At 43.3% G+C, this 17972-nt stretch overlaps 1 protein-coding gene across 2 annotated transcripts in view; it reads right to left on the minus strand.

The window, feature by feature from the left end:
- CES5A (carboxylesterase 5A) overlaps positions 1-17972 on the minus strand; it is a 73593-nt gene that overhangs the window by 15618 nt on the left and 40003 nt on the right. Inside the window, exons 1-7 of one of the 2 annotated variants that reach the window (XM_006148387.1) lie at positions 14378-14587; positions 12567-12771; positions 10078-10216; positions 7838-7971; positions 6161-6314; positions 2871-2975; positions 267-371 (exon numbers count right to left, since the gene is read on the minus strand). In XM_006148387.1, the coding sequence (XP_006148449.1) occupies positions 267-371; positions 2871-2975; positions 6161-6314; positions 7838-7971; positions 10078-10216; positions 12567-12771; positions 14378-14450 (915 nt within the window). In that variant the 5' untranslated portion in view covers positions 14451-14587. Of the gene's footprint in view, positions 1-266; positions 372-2870; positions 2976-6160; positions 6315-7837; positions 7972-10077; positions 10217-12566; positions 12772-14377; positions 14588-17972 lie in introns of those variants that run through there. The other variant, XM_027771841.1, reaches the window with a different exon arrangement.

Raw genomic sequence — 17972 nt, forward strand, 5'->3', positions numbered from 1 at the left:
AGGTGCCTTCAGTGACTTAGAAACAAGTCTTGTATTTTGCCGGATCTTTTCCAGGTTAAGCAGCAGCCCACTCCGTTAAGTTCCTCGAATTGTCTATAAAGATTTTTATACACCCCTCATTGTGTTTTACACCTGTTATTCTAAATTCCTAGTCCTTCTCTTTTCCAAGTCCCAAACCAAAATAAATAATAGAGGAATAGGATTTGCTCATCATTCTATCAAAAGGGTAACCCTATCCCCAAAACTCTCTCATTATCAATTTTCACCTGACTGAGATGCAGCAACTCCTCGGAGGATTTTTCCCTCAGGCACTTCAGCAGGGCCAAGGAGTCTGATGCGTTGCAGCCACAGACCTGTGCAACCATCTGCAACTATTTCCAGAGAAAGACAAGGTCAGAGTGTGGACCAAAAAACATTCAGGAAAATGAGTGAAAGTTGGGAAGTGTCAGATGAGTTCCAGCCTGCTGCCCCTCCCCAGTCCCAGGTACTAATAGTGAATGTACACCTTTAAGATAGATGGCACTGCATTATCCTTACTCTCTTGCCTGACCCTCCTTGTCATTTTTAGCAAACACCAGAGCTAGGGATGGAGCTGTCCATCTGTGGAATAAAATGAAGATTCCTTTTCACAGAAAGAGGCCAGTCCTATGAGCTTAGCTGCCTTGGCAGTAAGACCCATAGAACCCGGCAGCCCAACCTTCAGTTGCTAAATGGAGCCATGAGCCCCAAGAGTGAGGACTGGTTTCACAAGCTCCTTAATTGTCAATGAAGACATGACTTCAGGCCAGATCCTCAGCTTATCAAGATGCTCAAGCCCCATTTCCATCTACAACCTTGAACACCCTGAATGTCTTTTTCTGTCTCTACACCAATCCCACTTATTCTTTAAGGCCCAAGTCCTGCGTCCTCCAAGACATCCTTTCAGATCATTGTAGCTACAGGCCCTGCTAACCCTTTTCTCCCCTAATCTATCACCCCAATGATCTTACCTTCCCTACCTACCCCATTGCTAAACACCATTAAAATATTCATATATGTACAACATGTCCCTTGAAAGTGGTGATTCTTAATCTTCTGGCAGTCATGCTCTGAGAATTCAGTGAAAAGCTACAGACCCTCTCCTTGGAAAAAATACACAAGCATATGGAGTCTGCATACAAGTGCAGGGTGTTCAAGGACCACTTTCCAAACCTATCCACAGATTCCAGCTTTAAACAAACAAACAAACAAACAAACAAACAAACAAACAAACAAACAAACAAACAAACAAACAAACAAACAAACAAACAAACAAACAAACAAACAAACAAACAAACAAACAAACAAACAAACAAACAAACAAACAAACAAACAAACAAACAAACAAACAAACAAACAAACAAACAAACAAACAAACAAACAAACAAACAAACAAACAAACAAACAAACAAACAAACAAACAAACAAACAAACAAACAAACAAAAACCCTTCAAATAGAAAGACTATGGAAAAGACTCAGTGGAACAGCAATATCTTGCTGCCCAGGTGAAATTGGACTCAATGGAAGATTGCATGTTTGGTTCCCTGGTTGACCTGTGCAGGCTGGAAGCTCACGTCCATGATCCCGGCTGGCTGAGAAGGCAGAGTGCTTATCTCTTCCTGCCTCTCATTATCATAAAAGACAAAAATTAATTTTAAAAATAAACATTATAGTCTAGACATCATGATGCACACTGTTAAGGTGCCGCACTTTGCAGGCTGGAACCACATGGAAGACCTTGGTTCTATTCCTGGTTCAGCCAAAAGGCTAGACACAGTGTTGCAAGTCTATCAATGATGCAGGGAGGCTAAGTCAGAAAAATGACAAAACTGAACTTGCCTGTGCGTAGTAGTGACTTCATCTGAAAAAGAGTCAGGCATTGTGACATGCACCTATAGTTCCAGCTGCAAAGCTGAGGCAGTAGATTCAACATGGCGAGACTCCAAAAAGAAATTTATAGTTTTCTAGAGTTTAGGATATGCTTTCTTCACTAATAAACTCATAGGTTCTATGGAGCTAGGAAAACAATAGGCACTCAATAAATTTGTGACCAAAAAAATACATGCACAAACTAAAGTAGCTTTATATATATAAAATGTAACCAAAATCAATGTTCCCTGTGTATTGAAGGTATACGATTTTATAATTCTATATTTCTTGTTTTGGTGTGTATTGTTATCTCCTATCCGGTGTTTAAGAAAATGTACCAATAAAAATGATTAATACATAGGAGATGATTCCTACGCTTACTTAATATGCATTGAATGAATCAGCTTATTCATTAATTTACTTATTTGGCAAACATTTACCATTACCTAACATATACCTGGTATTATGTTCGAGACACAAAAGACAGAGAACCGTTCATCTCTAGGTCCTCACTATCTACAGTAAGGACCAATGACAGAAGACAAATATCTAGGACATATGTCCCACCTCTCCCTCATAATCCCATGCCAGACAACATTAATCTGCCAGTGTTCTTTTCCACTGAGCTGGAAACAGCTTCAGAATCTTTCTTAACATGGTACTCTGGATATTCTTTCCAATGGAGTAGAGTAGGTCCAGGAAATGGGCTGTGTATAAACAGGAGACTGAGCAGTGTACCACAGCAAAGAATAATAAATAGGATGCAAAAACCGTAACACACACTCACACTCGTGCATACCACTGATGCTGCCTTACATAGCTCGACCCATTTCCTTCAATGGAAGAAAAAAGTTCACATGGGCCAGCATGAAGTTCCTCAGGCATGGTCAATATGGGAAGGCAAGGACATGACGAGATTCCTCACCATGCTCTCTCTTGACTAAGGAGAGGAAGCTGGAAAGGTGTTAACAATATACCTACATCCTCCTTCCATTCATCATCAGATGCCTTCAGATAAGGGATGATGGCCACTCCACTCTCCATGATGGCTTTGTGGAATAAGCCATTGGCCATGGGAGACAGAACCTGGAGAGAGAACACAGGAGACCCAGGGAGTTACCCCAGGGTGCCCCACCCATCATATTTACCTTCCATCCCTTCTTTACAGAAACCTTCTCAGGAAGTCTCCTTAAGAACTCTCACCTTTGAGAAAAAGAAAGTGCTGTTTTGGGGGTCAAGGACCAGCTGTAAGGATTCTAGCAAATGGGACCAGCAGGTGACATGATGGTTACATTGCTGGACTCCCACATAGTCCACCGCAGTTTGAGTCCCAGACCTGGTGGCTTAAAACTCAGGCCAAGCATGTGTGCACATGTGCCCAAGATCCCAAGAGGAGAATGGAGGAGAAGGGATTGTGGCATGGGCATTCCTCCCCCACCCCCCACCCCCCACCCCCCGGGGTGTTTGTGTGTGTGATTTCTTGCTTTGTTTCTCCATCTCTCTCTGTCTCTCCAGGGAGTACGTGTGCCTTATAGCAAAACTTTCAAGTCAAACTTTCTGGCCTATAAGTTTTAGCTTCTTTATTTTCTAACTGGGTAACTTCTGGCAAGTTCTTTAACACTTGGTAAGCATCAGTTTACTCCCTCTTGTAAAACTAAAGTAATAATTGGATTCATTGTGCTCATAGAATCATTATGAAGGATGTGGAAGTAATGAACATATTGGGTTTTTGGAGAAGTCATGATACATTTTTGTGTAGAAAAACAGAAAAAAATACATCATGACTTTAACTCAGTAGAATTCTTTGCACGGTGCTGGTCAAATTTCACTCATGAAATGGTAGCTATTATTATATAGGTAAATTTGGGTTAATATAAGCTGTATTCATTTGTTATCGTGTTGCTAAACAGAAATACCTGGGACCGGGTGGTTTATAAAAAATGGGTTTATTTGGTTCACCAGTTTAGTGGTTAGAAAGTAAGAGTTAGCATCAGGCTGACCTCTGGTGCTATATGACCTGTCCAACAGATGCAGAGACAAAAGGAGAACACAGGGGAAAAGGGAAGAAACAGAATTCCCTCTTCTTCTGTTTGGTCTTCCCATGTCCCCTGCTGATTGGATATTGCCCTGCTATTAGGCCCTATCCCTCAAAGCTATTACATCAGTGATCAAGATTCCAGAACATGGAGCTGAAAGGTGATGTAGTGGTTAAGGCACTGGACTCCCACATGGCCCACTGAGGTGTGAGTCCCAGACCTGCCGGTTGAAACTGACACTGAGTACATGTACATGCATACCCACAAGCCCAGGAGGAGAATAGAGGAGAAGGGATTTCGACGTGGCCATCCCCTCTGGGGAGTGATTTCTCACTTTTCCTCTCACTGTCTCTCTCTGTCTCTCTCCAGCAGACACACACAACCTGTGGCAAAAACCTTAAAGAACAACAGCAGAAAGATTCCATAACATGAACCTTTGTGAGACAAACCATTATTTAAATCATAGCACTAGGGTACATCACACAGTCTGTGGAAAAATGAAATTAAACTGCAAGTTCATTTTGGTGCAATAATTTTTGAAATCCATGCCTAGTTTTTTCATAATAGGAATTTTCCATGAAGTTTTGTGAAATATACACACTATATACATCTTAGCAGGTACTTTCACAGATATAAAAATACACACGCACTATACAGCAGAGGCTCTCTTAACACGCTCCCCTGGAACTAAATTCTGTAAGTACCATCCTAATCGATGCCAAGGCAATGTTAGCCCTAAGAGCCATTAGGCCATTTCCCAGCACCTCCACACATTTCTATTCCCTCCAGTTTCCAGCCAAGCCAGGTGTGTTTACTTCCCAACCTGTTTTGTCAGTTGCACTTGTTATTGTAATAACATAACCAATAATATATCAAGGAAACCAATGAACTACATGTATAAAAAGAAAACAAAATGATATCTGAAGGGAAAAAATCCTTGATAAAGGTAAGTAGCTAAAAAATATTGCTCTCAAATTAGATGTGGACATGCTAAGAGTGGAAATATTTGGGGGAAAGTATTAAATTCTAGTCTAAGTTTCTAGTTAATAGAAGTGACCGTTAATGGCTGTAACCATGGTACTGGTGTCAAAGGGCTTTGTAGACTTTTATTTTTTTAATTGCTAGGGGGCATGAGAGAGACAGAAAGAAAGAGATAGAGAGAGAGAGATATAGAGAGAACCCCTTTCCAATGGGGCATAGTCATATTGCAATCCTTTCTCCTTCATTTTGTCATCAAGATTTGGGATACACATGCACACATGCTTGGTCTTTTTTTCCAAGCCAACAGTGTCAGATTTCAAACCGTGGTTAGCCATGTGGGATATAGCTCCCTTAACCACTAGGCTATAGGACTGGCCTAGCAGGCATCTTTTAAGTTTGTGATCACTATAAAGAAACTGAAACTAAAGTTTGAAGGCAGTGAGTATTTTTTTTAAGAATTATTTGTTTAATTTATTTATTATTATTACTATTATTATTATTTAACTTTGCTATAGGCACATCTGATCAACAGAGAGAGATAGAGACAGGGAGAAAGAGAGTAAGTGAGAAAGCAGGTGCAGGACTCAAACCTCAGTCAGCCATGCGGGAGTCCAGTGCCTCTACCACCATGCCACCTGCTAGCCTGAGGGCAGTGGGTTTTGAGAGTGGTTTGTGCCAGAGAACCCATGTGGGAATGTCAGTGAGCAACTGAAAAGAGGAGGGCCTGCATCAGGCCACTGGTGAGGAAATAGGCATTTTGTTTTAAGTTACGATAAAATGTTCATATGCATCTCTTGTTAGTTCATGTTTTAGCTGAGTTTTTCTGTTAAACAATTAGTTACTAAGATACTAAGGTTTCTACTATACAAATACACAGAGTCTTGAAAAAGTTCATGGAAATATGTATTATGAAAAAACTATGCATCGCTTTCAAAAAAAGTTGTATCTAAATAAACTGGTACTTTAATTCCTTTTTCCAACTTTTTGAAGTCTCTTTGTATAGGTATTTTTCCTCAATTACTCACTATTTGACCTTAGTGATTCACTTAAACTCTCTTGATGACACTGTCTTGCCCATGGAATAAGACAACTCCTAACTCACGATGCATTTGTGAGGCCTGAGGGAGGCCATGCATATAAAAGTTTTTCATGTTTGTACAACATGAAAAAAACAATCAAATGTGAGTGATTCATCATCCTCATTTTGCAACCTCCCCCATGAGGTTCATTCAAGTCACAAAGAGGAGAACTCACAAGGCTGGAAACACTTATGGCTCCTGCTGACTCTCCGAAGATAGTCACGGAATTAGGGTCTCCACCAAAGAACTTGATGTTCTCCTGGACCCAGGATAAAGCAGCCAATTGGTCCTTGAAGGCCCAGTTTCCTGGAGCATACTTGTCCCGTGTGCTGGAGGCAGGAGACAGTGAGAATTCTCAGTTGGCCACCACCTGTTTTCTGTAGCCCTGGGATATTGGGACAAAGGCTGGGGGCAGGTGTCAGCTGGGAGGGGTTAAGAATCAGGGGCCTAGAGGAGCTGAGGAAGTTGGGTTTAGTTCTCAGTCTGTTCTGGGATTTAGGTTTCTCTGAGAATTTGATAAAAGCTATGGCCCCAGAAAATGCACGTACAATATTGATACCATGGGCTTCCTTGAATCCATGGATCCCAGGAGAAGAGTCCTCCTGCTCAGAGTTGGTCTGGACAAGAGAGTAAGGCCTTCCTGGGCAACAGAAATGACTAAATTCTTGTTATTATTTATTTATTATTATCGTTATTATTAAAATAGCAACAGCATGTATCAGACACTGTTTTAAAGGCCTTTTGAGTAATATTTCTATAATTCCCCTAACCGATGAGTTAGATGGTGCTAATTTCTCGCTCTTTACTTCTCTAGGTCCTCTCTCCATCCTTTTTGCTCTGCTCCTAAAAAGCTGGCCTTGAAGAACTATATCACACAGGCTTCAGCTGCACGCAGTCAGTGGAGGTACCACTTAAAGGTGCTTGGGGGTGGGATATAGAGAGACTGGAGGTCATCCCACAATTTCCTTCTGCTAGGCAGTGGTTTGGGCAGTGGCTACATTTCTCCACAGCCACGGCTTGATTAACTAGGAAGGCTAATCCCATCTATTAAATCTCTGAGCACGCCATGAGGAAACTGATGGATATGTCGGCCCCTCAGATTAGGACATTCAGGCACAGAGAGGTTAAATTACTCTGCTGGGGCTGGGTGATAGTACAGCCATAGTGCCATGTTCTGTGAAGGCTGACCCACATGGGAAGTTCCGGGCACACACCCAGGCACCTCCCTGAACATATTAGGTATGTGCTGTCCGTTCCTCCGTTTCCATTTATCCTGAGAAATACCTTAGTGGTTAAGATCACAACCTCTAGCCCTGGATTCATAGCCTAACCACTTACTATATGGGTGACCTTGGGCAAGACATATAACCTATTTTGCTTCAATGTTCTAATGTCTAAAATGGAGACAAAAACACCTACTGCATAAATTGTTGAGGATTGATGGTGTTAAGGACACAATAAACTTTACAGATACATTAGCTATTGCATTTGTGATTCAACTACTCCATGGCCTGCATCAAGACTGTACTACTGGCCAAATGCAGGAGACTCAGGGCCCTAGGAAGTCCCGATCAGAGCCACAAGATGGAAGGAGCCTGGGTCTCTGATTGACAATGTGGAAGGATGCCTGTCAATCAACGGACACTCGCTTGGACTTTACTTCAGTGAGAAAGATATTTTTATTATTTTAAGTCTTCACAATTTAGGAACGTATTAGTTGCAGCTGTTAAAAGTTAACTAATTAGGGTCAAATTTACTCAGTGCCACCAAAGGCTCACGCCACTTTGCTGGCCACCACCTATGGCTATTGCATAGCTGCCCCCTTGGGGATCAGTCCTTTGGGGAGACTCACCTGAAGAACCCAAATATTCCTAGCCGGTACTGGGTGGTCACAACCACTACATCCTCATAGGCAGCCAGGACAGACCCATCGAAAATGGAGGCTGAGCCAGTCACAAAGGCACCCCCTGGGAACCACACCATGACCTGAGGAGAACAAAGGAACACTCCAGTCAGCCCCCCAGGTACCCACAGCTCTCCCCATGCACTGTGGAACATTCTTCTTTTTTATTTAAACATTTCTTTTAAGAATTATTTTTATTAACATTATTATTATTATTAAATTTAACCAGAGAAAGAGAGAGAGAGAGAGAGAGAGAGAGGTAGTGAGAAACCAAGCTGCAGCTGTCAGCCATTTAGGAGTTCAGCATCTTTAACCACCACGCCACCTGCTGGTCCCCTGTGGAACATACTTTCTTTAAGGAAATTTAAATGTCTCTTTTTTTTTTTTTTTTTTTTTTTCTAAGTAGGGTCAGGGATTTTGTCTTTTGAAGTAGGCCTGGGCATGCAGGCTCTGGAATCTGAGTGGCTGGGTTTGAATTTCAGCTCTGTGACTGACTAGCTGTGTGACCTTGGGCAGATTACTTAACCTCTCTGAGTCTCATTTTTCTTATCGGTAAGATGTGAAGAATGAAAGTATCTCACTTTGGAAGTTATCATGAAACTTAAATAAGATCCTGAATCTAAAGCTGCTAGGACAATATTGGTACATTTCAAGTGCTCAGAAAACATTACTATCAATAAATATCATTACGCCTATACCCCCAGGAAGATGGCAATCACTGTAAGCCACATATAAGAGCAAAAGCAGCTTAATATGTTTGAATTTAAGGCTTTCTTTTCCTGCTTTCAGAGAGGAGAGACAGGAGAAAGTATGGAAAAATTTCTAGATTGATTTAAAAAATTGGCACCAGGGGACATACAATGTTATTTAAGTGGTATTATCACTATTTACATACTTAATACTAAATTCTTTCCACTGACTTTTAAAGGTCTTATTAGAAATTACAACCAGGAAAAGAGGAGAAAGCTACCAAGGGAAAGGGGGAGCTGAATAAAACCTTGGCTTTGGCACCAGGATCTGGCACTTGTGTGTACACAGAGGCTCGCGTAGGCCCTCCTGTGCCTTGTCTTCTTCGCCTGTAGGAGGGATTCAATCGTCTTTACCCACCGGGTTGTTGTGGGCATTAAATGATGGACTGTGCCATGCCTAGCACACAGGAAACAGCCCGCAGATGTTGCTGTTGGGATAGAAGAGAGGGAATCTCCCATTGCAGAAGCATGGGGGAGAGAGGATGCTGGGAAGGCGTGGCTAAAAACCAGCTCTTAGACTGTGCATTGCTCCTACTCAGTTCTACAGGGATTGTTCACATTCTTAAATGAAATACGTAACATTATTACTTGGCTGTTTTAATTACAAACAGAAAAATTGAAGGATGCAATTATCCTCTTTAAAAAAGATTTCTTGAGAAAAGAAAAAACAGTCCTTTTATGCTCTTTTTTTTTTTTTCTTTTGAGAGTTTTTTGCTATAGGGCGCGTGTGCTCACCAGAAAGACAGACAGACAGAGAGACAGAAAGTGAGAAATCACCCCCCGGGGGGATGGCCATGCCACAATCTATTCTCCTCCATTCTCCTCTTGGGATCTTGAGTATACACACACACACACACACGCACCGGTGTGAGTTTAAGCCACCGGGTCTGGGATTTGAACCACAGTCAACTACATGGGAACCCAGCAACATAGCCATTATGCCAACTGCTGGTCCCCATGCTTTTATGCTTTTAAGCAGTGTCATTTCTGAAACCTAATAGGCCATTAAATACTCCACGGGGGGGGGGGGAACAAAAAATATAAGTCAAAGGTCAAGTCATTACCAAAAGAGAATCAATCAGAAAAAAAAAATGAAGTGACTCTATCATTATAATGATTTTTAAAAGACTTGTTTGTTCAATTTTATTGATTGTTATTGTTATTATTTAATGTGACCAGATGGAAAGAGAGAGAGAGAAAGTGAGAAAGCAAGCTGCTAGGTCTAGGACTCGAACCATAGCTGGCCATGTGGAAGTCCAGCACCTTAACCACCACACCACCTGCTGGCCCTATTATAATGATTTTTTAAAAACAAGTTATTGATGGTGATGATATTTCATTGTGCACAACAGAAGGCTAGGTGTGATTTCAAACAGTCACTTGCCAGATCCCAGGCCCAGAACCTGCTAGCTGGAGACCTAGCATGGCAAGCAGCCTTACCGGGAGCTTGGAGTCCACATCGGCATGCGCTGGCACGTAGATATTAAGGTACAGGCAATCTTCCGACACGTTGAATTTTGGGTAATGAACCTTGAGAATACGTTGGTCTGAGAACAGCCACTCTGAGTTCTGGAAACACCTTGAAAAAGGAGAAAGTCACCGAATTGCAATCAGCAAACAAGCCTGGGAGGGCCCAGTTCTTGTGGTGGCATGGGGGTGGAGGCCTGATCATCTTTCTGCCTGAGCAGAAAAAAACCTATTGCCATAGAATTGAATCATGACCAAGCCCCAGGAGTTTCAAAACAAGCAAGCAAGCAAACGACTCTAATGCTCTTTGATCTGGTTCCTGGGTAGGAAAGCACCTTGTGCAGAATAATTGTGCCATTAACTCCCAGCACACTCCCATGCCTACACCCACCACCATGACCTGGACAGACACACATAGAGACCCAAGCTGGCCCAGCAAGTTCCCAGATGGTAGAAGACAGGACACTGGGTTGAATATCAAGGACTTTACTCCCATAGCACCCTCTTCTGCCCCAAGAAGGGTAAAGGGACATTTCCAGGCCTCCATCCTAGTAGTTACAAACTGAGGCAGACTTGCAGGGAGACTCCTGCATTCAGGCTTTGCTCAAACTCATTCCTCTACCTGGACTGCTTGCTCATGTCCTTCCCTTTCTTTCATTTTCAGATTGCTCATGTTCTTCCCTTTCTTTCAAATGCCACCTCCTCCAAGAAGCCTTCTGAGGTTGTTCCATTAGATGACAGTTCTTCTTTGGAGACACCCACATACTTTGTATCCTTTCCCAGAACTTGTTCTAGGCTTGTCCATGAGTATGATTATGTTCTCCCACTCAACTACAAGCAGCTAAAAACTTGGGACTCTGTATTAGTCACCTCTGTACCTCAGACCTGGCACCTACACAGAGCCTGACACATAGCATAATTAAGCAAGACTGTAGATGTGAGGATTCTACTGTACTAAGATCTCAGTGAAAGTTCACCGTTTTCCTAGAACAGAGCACAAGATGGGCAGCGGGACCTACCACTGCAAATCTGCCCCCTGACTGGCGTACCTACCCCTTTATCCTCATGTTATTTATCAGAGTCGAAGCCTTGCTGCTTTCAGCAAAACTGTCTGACCCTACCTCAAAGCTAGGCTAGGTGGTTCTCTGTGATCCCTCAGCGCCCTTCTCTGATCCCCAAATGCTGCCCTTGTCACCCTATAATTAGGTTGTCTATTTTTATTATTTCTATCTTCCCCCACCACCGCCCAGTCTACATGCTCCTTGAGGGCTCCTGGATCTAACGTACTGTGGGGATCCAGCTGTTCTCAATGAACATCAGTTGAACGAATGAATGAACAAGCGAGTGAGTTTCTGCTTCATGTTATCAGTCCCTGGGAAACATGAGGTCCTCTTCTATGCCTTAGGGGTTGTCCTGACACCAGGGTACTTCTTCTGCCTGGCACTCAAATGCCAGGAACCAACATGGCCCAATCTCAGGGCTTCACAGAAGTAGAAATGCCAGAAGATTCCTTGAGATTTTGAAGTCTCACTCCCCATGCCAAAGTCTCACCTTATCCTCTACAATTAACCCACCACACCTGCAAATCTGGAGTGACTGGGAACTACCTACCTCCCAGGCCCCTGAGTCACAGAGGTCCTTTCATGTATCCATCCCACAGGGGTTCCCAGAGCTCCCACTACAGACTGGCCTTGAACTAGGCTTATTTTTAACTAAGGAGGCTGGAATATCTCTGGTGTAATTCTTCCCTCTGAGCCCTAACCCAGACTGCCTGTAGCAGCTAAACCTGGGTGAGAGGTCGCACCTCTCCAGGTCACACACCTGGATAGTCCCTTTTGACCAAAAGTCAAGTAAGCTCATTGCGGTGTCTTCAAAGCCTAAAGAGCTTTCAGATACATTTCCTGGACCTAGCTCAGAAGGTTCTGATTCATTAAGTTCAGAAGGGAGCTCAGGGAATCTACATGTTTTTTAAAGTTTCACTGATTCATTTCTTCTGTAAGAGAGAAAGAGAGAGACAGAGAGGGATAGCGAGACAAGCATTGTCAGCAGGGTTTCCACTCCATGATCTACCCTTAGTCTCAGCGGCCCCAGATCATGGGCACAAACACGAGCACCCAGCATACTCAGGGAGGTCCTGGGATGTGAACCCAAGACCTCTCCCATACAGTTCCAGCTATGCCACCACCGCACCATCAACTATCCCCTGAATATTTTTAACACTACCTCTAGCAATTCTACTGAACTTCTAGTCTGCGGAGTCATGACATTACAAAGCATGTACTCAGATCTGTAGCCCTCTCTTTTTCCCCCTCCTCTGCCACCCGCCCATTAGCCCCAATCCCCCTGCCATGCCCACCCCTCCTCTCCTTGCCTACTGGGCTGACCAACCTTCATTCTCTCCCAGTGCTCTGCCCCCAGCTCCCAGAGTCACAGGCCACCCCTAACACGGAGCCTTGTCTTACAAGTTAGGGTAGGTCGTGGCTTCTCGCAATTCATCCCAGGGTGATGCAGGTTGTGGGCCTGTAAATCTCAGAGATCCCAGAGGGGGTGCAGCATAGGGGACCCCGAGGAACACGTTCACAGGCATGGGGCTTCCCTGCACAGAGACTTGCTTTCCCTGGATCCATCCCTGCCTGGTGTTCCTGCATGGTACCTCCATAGCAGACCCTGAGGGAACATGGGGAAGAATTAGGAGCTGGCCAGGCAGTCAGGAAATTCACCCAATTCAAATCCCCACCCCCACCAATGGGGTGCTTTTTGCACCCAGATCTGGTACAACAGGAAGTAGCTGGGTTCCCTTTCCATGGATCTATTCTTCCTTCAAGGGTCCCTTGGAAGTCACCTTCACCCGAGCACTGACTCAGTTTCTCTTAGGAGTTCAGCACTATACCATAGAATTTTCCTTGATTCATTGCAGAACTAATCTCCCTTCTGCTCCATAGAAGCTTCTCTTCTCTATGGGACTGAAACAAGCTAGAATCTATACGTTCTAGAATCTCACAAAATCATCTGCCCAGTTTTCCCTTGTTTCTGCATTTTCATACCTATCAGCACAATGGCTGGCATGTCCATGCATCACCTGTATGACTACTGACTTTTATATCCCTTAAAATTAAATTTAAATAAACTTTAAAATTTTTATCCAGAGGAGTCCTAAGCAGTAACATCTATGGAATTGTGGTTCTGGTGAATTAGGTGGGTGCTTTAGAAAACACATGGGGGCCAGCAGGAGGTGTAGCAGTTAAGGCGCTGGACTCCCACACAGCCAACTACTGTTTGAGTCTCAGACCCGGTGGCTTGAAACTCACACTGGACATATATGTATGCATGCCCCAAATTCCAAGAGGATAAAAGATTGTGGCATGGCCATCCTCCCTGGTGTGTGTATGGGGGGGCGATTTCTCACTTTCTCTCTCTCCTCTCCAGCAAGTGCATGCACTCTACAGAAAAAAAAAAAAGCCTCTCAAAAATAAAACAGAGAGAGAGAGAAGACAAATGAAAATATATACTCACTGGTAAACATTAAATATTCTCATGCAGGACCAGACCACTGGTTAAGGGAGCCTTATCCCATATGGCCAACCATGAGGTTTGAATCCTGGCACTGTGGCTTGAAAACTATACATTCGTGCCCCAGATCCCAATGAAATAGACAGAGAAGGGATTGTGGCATGTGATGATGTCCCATTGAGGGTTTTTTTTCTCTCTCTCTCCCACTCTCAGTCTCTGGCAAGTACAAGTGCCCTCTGGCACATTAAAAAAAAGGAAAAATTAAAAAATTTCCAACCAGATGCCACCTGATTCAACTCCTTAATCGTCTCATCCACTTCCAGGAGCCTGAAGAGGACACTTTGGGAGACTTAGTGTACAAGCATCTCCATTTCTGCACAGAACATGGGGCTTTTAGCAGGAAACTGCCTAGCAGCTTACTTAGCAGGACCAACTATCCTGACACTGTTTCTAATATTATTTCATTACTGAAAGTCCTGGTCTCCTCAGCCAGGGCTATAGAAGCACAGGTCCCATCCCATAGCCCTTCCCAGTCCCCAGGACAGTCCTTCCAAGCCCTTTGCAGAGTTGAGCAGCCCAAGGGCAGGACTATGATCTTCCACAGTAGAGAAGGAGGCCCCCAGCAACACCAGGACATTGGTGTCCTCAGGGTACTGCATAGTCCTCCATGGACCCTGAAAGACCTGGGAAATAACTTTGCACCAGCAGAAAATCCTCCCCCTCCCTATATTCAAAGAACCCTCCTTTCCCATTGGCGTCTCACCCTTGGCGGCAGCTGCAAGGACCCAAAGAGCCCAGAGTAGGACCTGGCCTGGATGCACCCAAGCCCCGTTCATCTGGCTGGCCTGCCTGAACTGGACATCCACAGCTACGGAAGCCTGAGAAAGCTTCAGTCAGGGACAAGAGCAAATGTTAGCTGGCAAATGTTGAGCAGGAAGGCACTGGATGCCAGGTTAGTGAAGAATACCACCAGACCAATATTTTCACAGAAATTGACCAAGCAAGACTTTCCTGTTCTTATTTGCATAAGAAGGTGATGATTAACTCTGGAGCTGGGGAAAGAAAATTTTGTAGGCTTTGGTCTCGTGGGATGATAGAAGTTGAAGGACAGTCAGAATTGGGTAAGCCAGAGATCTCAAATTCAGATACCTACAAGGGTTGGGAAGGCAACAAACAAGTAGTGTATGAAGTTGGCCAAAAAATACAAGAGGGAGTGATGACACTGTGGAACACTGGATAGCACATTGCTTAAAGGGGCAATGACTTCTCATCTCCAATAAACATCTGACTTGTGATAAGGAGGTACTAGAAGTCTATGGTGTCTCTCCATTTTTTAAATGAAGCTTAAATTAAAAAAAAAAAAATCACCCTCTGGGGCCAGCAGGTGGTGTGGTGGTTAGGGGTGTTGTACTCCCACATGACTGGCCACAGTTCGAGTCCCAGACCTGGTGGTTTGCTTCCTCTCTCTCTCTGGTCAAATTTAAATAAATAAAGTTAAATAAAATAATTATTTTTTTAAAAAAATAAAACATCTGACTTGTGATAAGGAGGTACTAGAAGTCTATGGTGTCTCTCCATTTTTTAAATGAAGCTTAAATTAAAAAAAAAAAAATCACCCTCTGGGGCCAGCAGGTGGTGTGGTGGTTAGGGGTGTTGTACTCCCACATGACTGGCCACAGTTCGAGTCCCAGACCTGGTGGTTTGCTTCCTCTCTCTCTCTGGTCAAATTTAAATAAATAAAGTTAAATAAAATAATTATTTTTTTAAAAAAATATCACCGTGTGAGCCCAGTACAACCTCTCTACCAGCTTGAGCTGTGTCATAGTGAGCCCTTTGCAATTCTCTGATCAAGGCCTAGGCTCTGTGGTACAACTATGAAGATACATATGGCTTAGGGAGGTAAAATTATTATGAGTGGTTCTGCTGAGACCTTCCCTCAGCATTCTGGACTTTTCTTGCAATGTCCTTTCCGTTATAAGGTCATATTCTGAGAAACAGCTGTGATCCACAAGAGATCCAGGCCAAGACCCAGTAGCATGGCCACTCTGACCCACAAGGCACCACACTTTACTTAGGGCAAAAGGTCTAGGATGGGGCTTTCTAAGTGCATAGGGCAGGGCTAGTAGAGGCAGAACTATCTGGGGCATTTGAAAATGCATCCTTCTTTCCCATCCCCTGGAGATCTGAAGACAGAACAACAGCCATAGTAGGTTCAGGAAGTATTGATCTCATGCACGGGAGGTTTCCTAGAGTAGCCGCCTTATGAGAGAGGCAGGGGAGCCACAAGCAAATGTCCTGAGCCTGCTGGATACAGAAGTCTGCACACATAAGCATGAAAGCCTTCTTCGAAATCTGAGAAAGGGGCTTCCTGATGCTTTGCTCAAGGCAAGTGCTCCATAAACCTTCGTGAACTTGAGGTTCTCTGTTAAATAATCTCTTTTTCCACCAACTCTAACTCCACTCCTGATATGCTGCTGACAGTGCTATGGAAAGAGGACTTCGGTGAAATCTTATCTTATGTGAGGATTTTTTTTTTTAATTTTTGCTAGAGGGCACCTGTACTCACCAGGGAGAGACCAAGAGGTAGAGAGAAAGAGAGAAGAAAGCACCAGACCATCACACTGCAATCCCTTCTTCTCATGGGAATAATCACACTTCAATCCCTTCATCTCTATCTCTTCTTCCTTTGGGGATTTTGAACATTCTCTCTCTCTCTCTCTCTCTCTCTCTCTCTCACACACACACACACACACACACACACAGCATATTTCTCAAGCCACTATGGCCATGTGGAATCCAGCTTTATTAATCACCAGGCCACGGAGCTGGCCCTTGATTCTTAATTCAGCAAAAATCAAAATGTGATTCAACTTCACCTTGAAAAAATCCTTCAAATTTCCCCTGAAATCAAGTAAACAACTGTGGCCATCAGTTTCTAAGTATGATGATGTTTGGGAACTATGGGCTGAGGATAGGGAAGGAAGGGACTGTTCGTATTCGATCGTTGGATATTCAAACTGTCCACTATTGAGCTGACCGTAAGTTGTTAGAGGTAAGTAGGGGTGAGTGGGAATTTCTACAATATTTCCAGCTTGTCTGCAGGGATTACTTGTTTTGGTTTAACAGTAAACATATAAATATCTTAATCCCTGTTTATAGACACGATTGTTGTTGAAAAGATTCAAAGGCTTGTAGCTCTTTAGTTATCAAAGCATTTATTTCATAGCCTAGCCTGTAGGTGGTCAATAGTGTTTGCGAGACTGGACTCTAAATCTTGCTAGCTAAGATCATCCCACACACTGTTCTTTAAAAAGTTATAGGAAGTATATGGCTCCTCCCTGCCTTTCCAAGTAGGCCATTCTTGTTATGGCAGACCTATGTTGCCACATGATTTTGCCCATGGCCTTGTGACTCTGAACAGAGACCTAGGGCCTACCTTGATTGTCCCTCAGAATCAAGGGTGTTCTTAAACAAATTCCCTCTCTCTTCTGGGCCTTAGTCTCCATTTCCTGCAGACATTTTTTTTTAGGATTTTAAGTTCTAGAGGCCCAGGTATGAATAAGGTATCCAAACTACCCTATAATCCCAGAAAGATAGGAAAGCAGAGAAGTTTCTGAGAAATGGAAGAAGGTTGCTGACAAGACAAGATGATTTAACTTTCTTACTTTCTTTCTTTCTTTCTTTCTTTCTTTGTTTGCTTGTTTGTTTATTTATTTAAATTTGACCAGAATGGGACCCAGCAAGAGAAAGAGGCGGGGGAGAGAGAAAGAAAGACAGAGAGAGAGAGAGAGGGAGAGAGAACAAATGAGAAAGCAAGCCACCACATACAGGACTTGAACCATGGTCGGCCATGTAAGAGTCCAATACCCTTAACCACCATGCCACCTACCAGCCCCATTTATCTCTCTTGTTTTTTAATTAGTTATGACCATGACCGTCTTCCTCCTTAGGTCTTCTCTATATGTCTTCTCTGTATATGGGTCTATCACAGCTTTTTACATGCACCCTGGTGTTTCTCAGAACTCAGCTATTGATCTTCTAGCTTCACAATTTATCTTATTCCACCTTGACTATCAATTTATTTAATATTTTTTAAATGACATAAAAAACTTCATTATCAAAGAAACTTTACATACCTAATGTAATGGGGTAAGTATTTTGAAAAGAGTAAGCTAATACATTTTGTATTTCTTTCCTGAAAAATCATCCCTCCCTCTCATACCAACTGTTGCTCCCCCCACCCTCAACAACCATTATGGTGAAGCGGTAGGTTACAGTGTAAAGGAACTAAAAAATAGTGGATATCCTGCCCCTCCTGCACTATAGATCTGGGAAAGGAGAAGGAAACAGAGGGAGGG

Source organism: Tupaia chinensis, unplaced genomic scaffold (assembly GCF_000334495.1).
Source record: "Tupaia chinensis unplaced genomic scaffold, TupChi_1.0 Scaffold000235_1, whole genome shotgun sequence".
Taxonomy (NCBI): domain Eukaryota; kingdom Metazoa; phylum Chordata; class Mammalia; order Scandentia; family Tupaiidae; genus Tupaia; species Tupaia belangeri.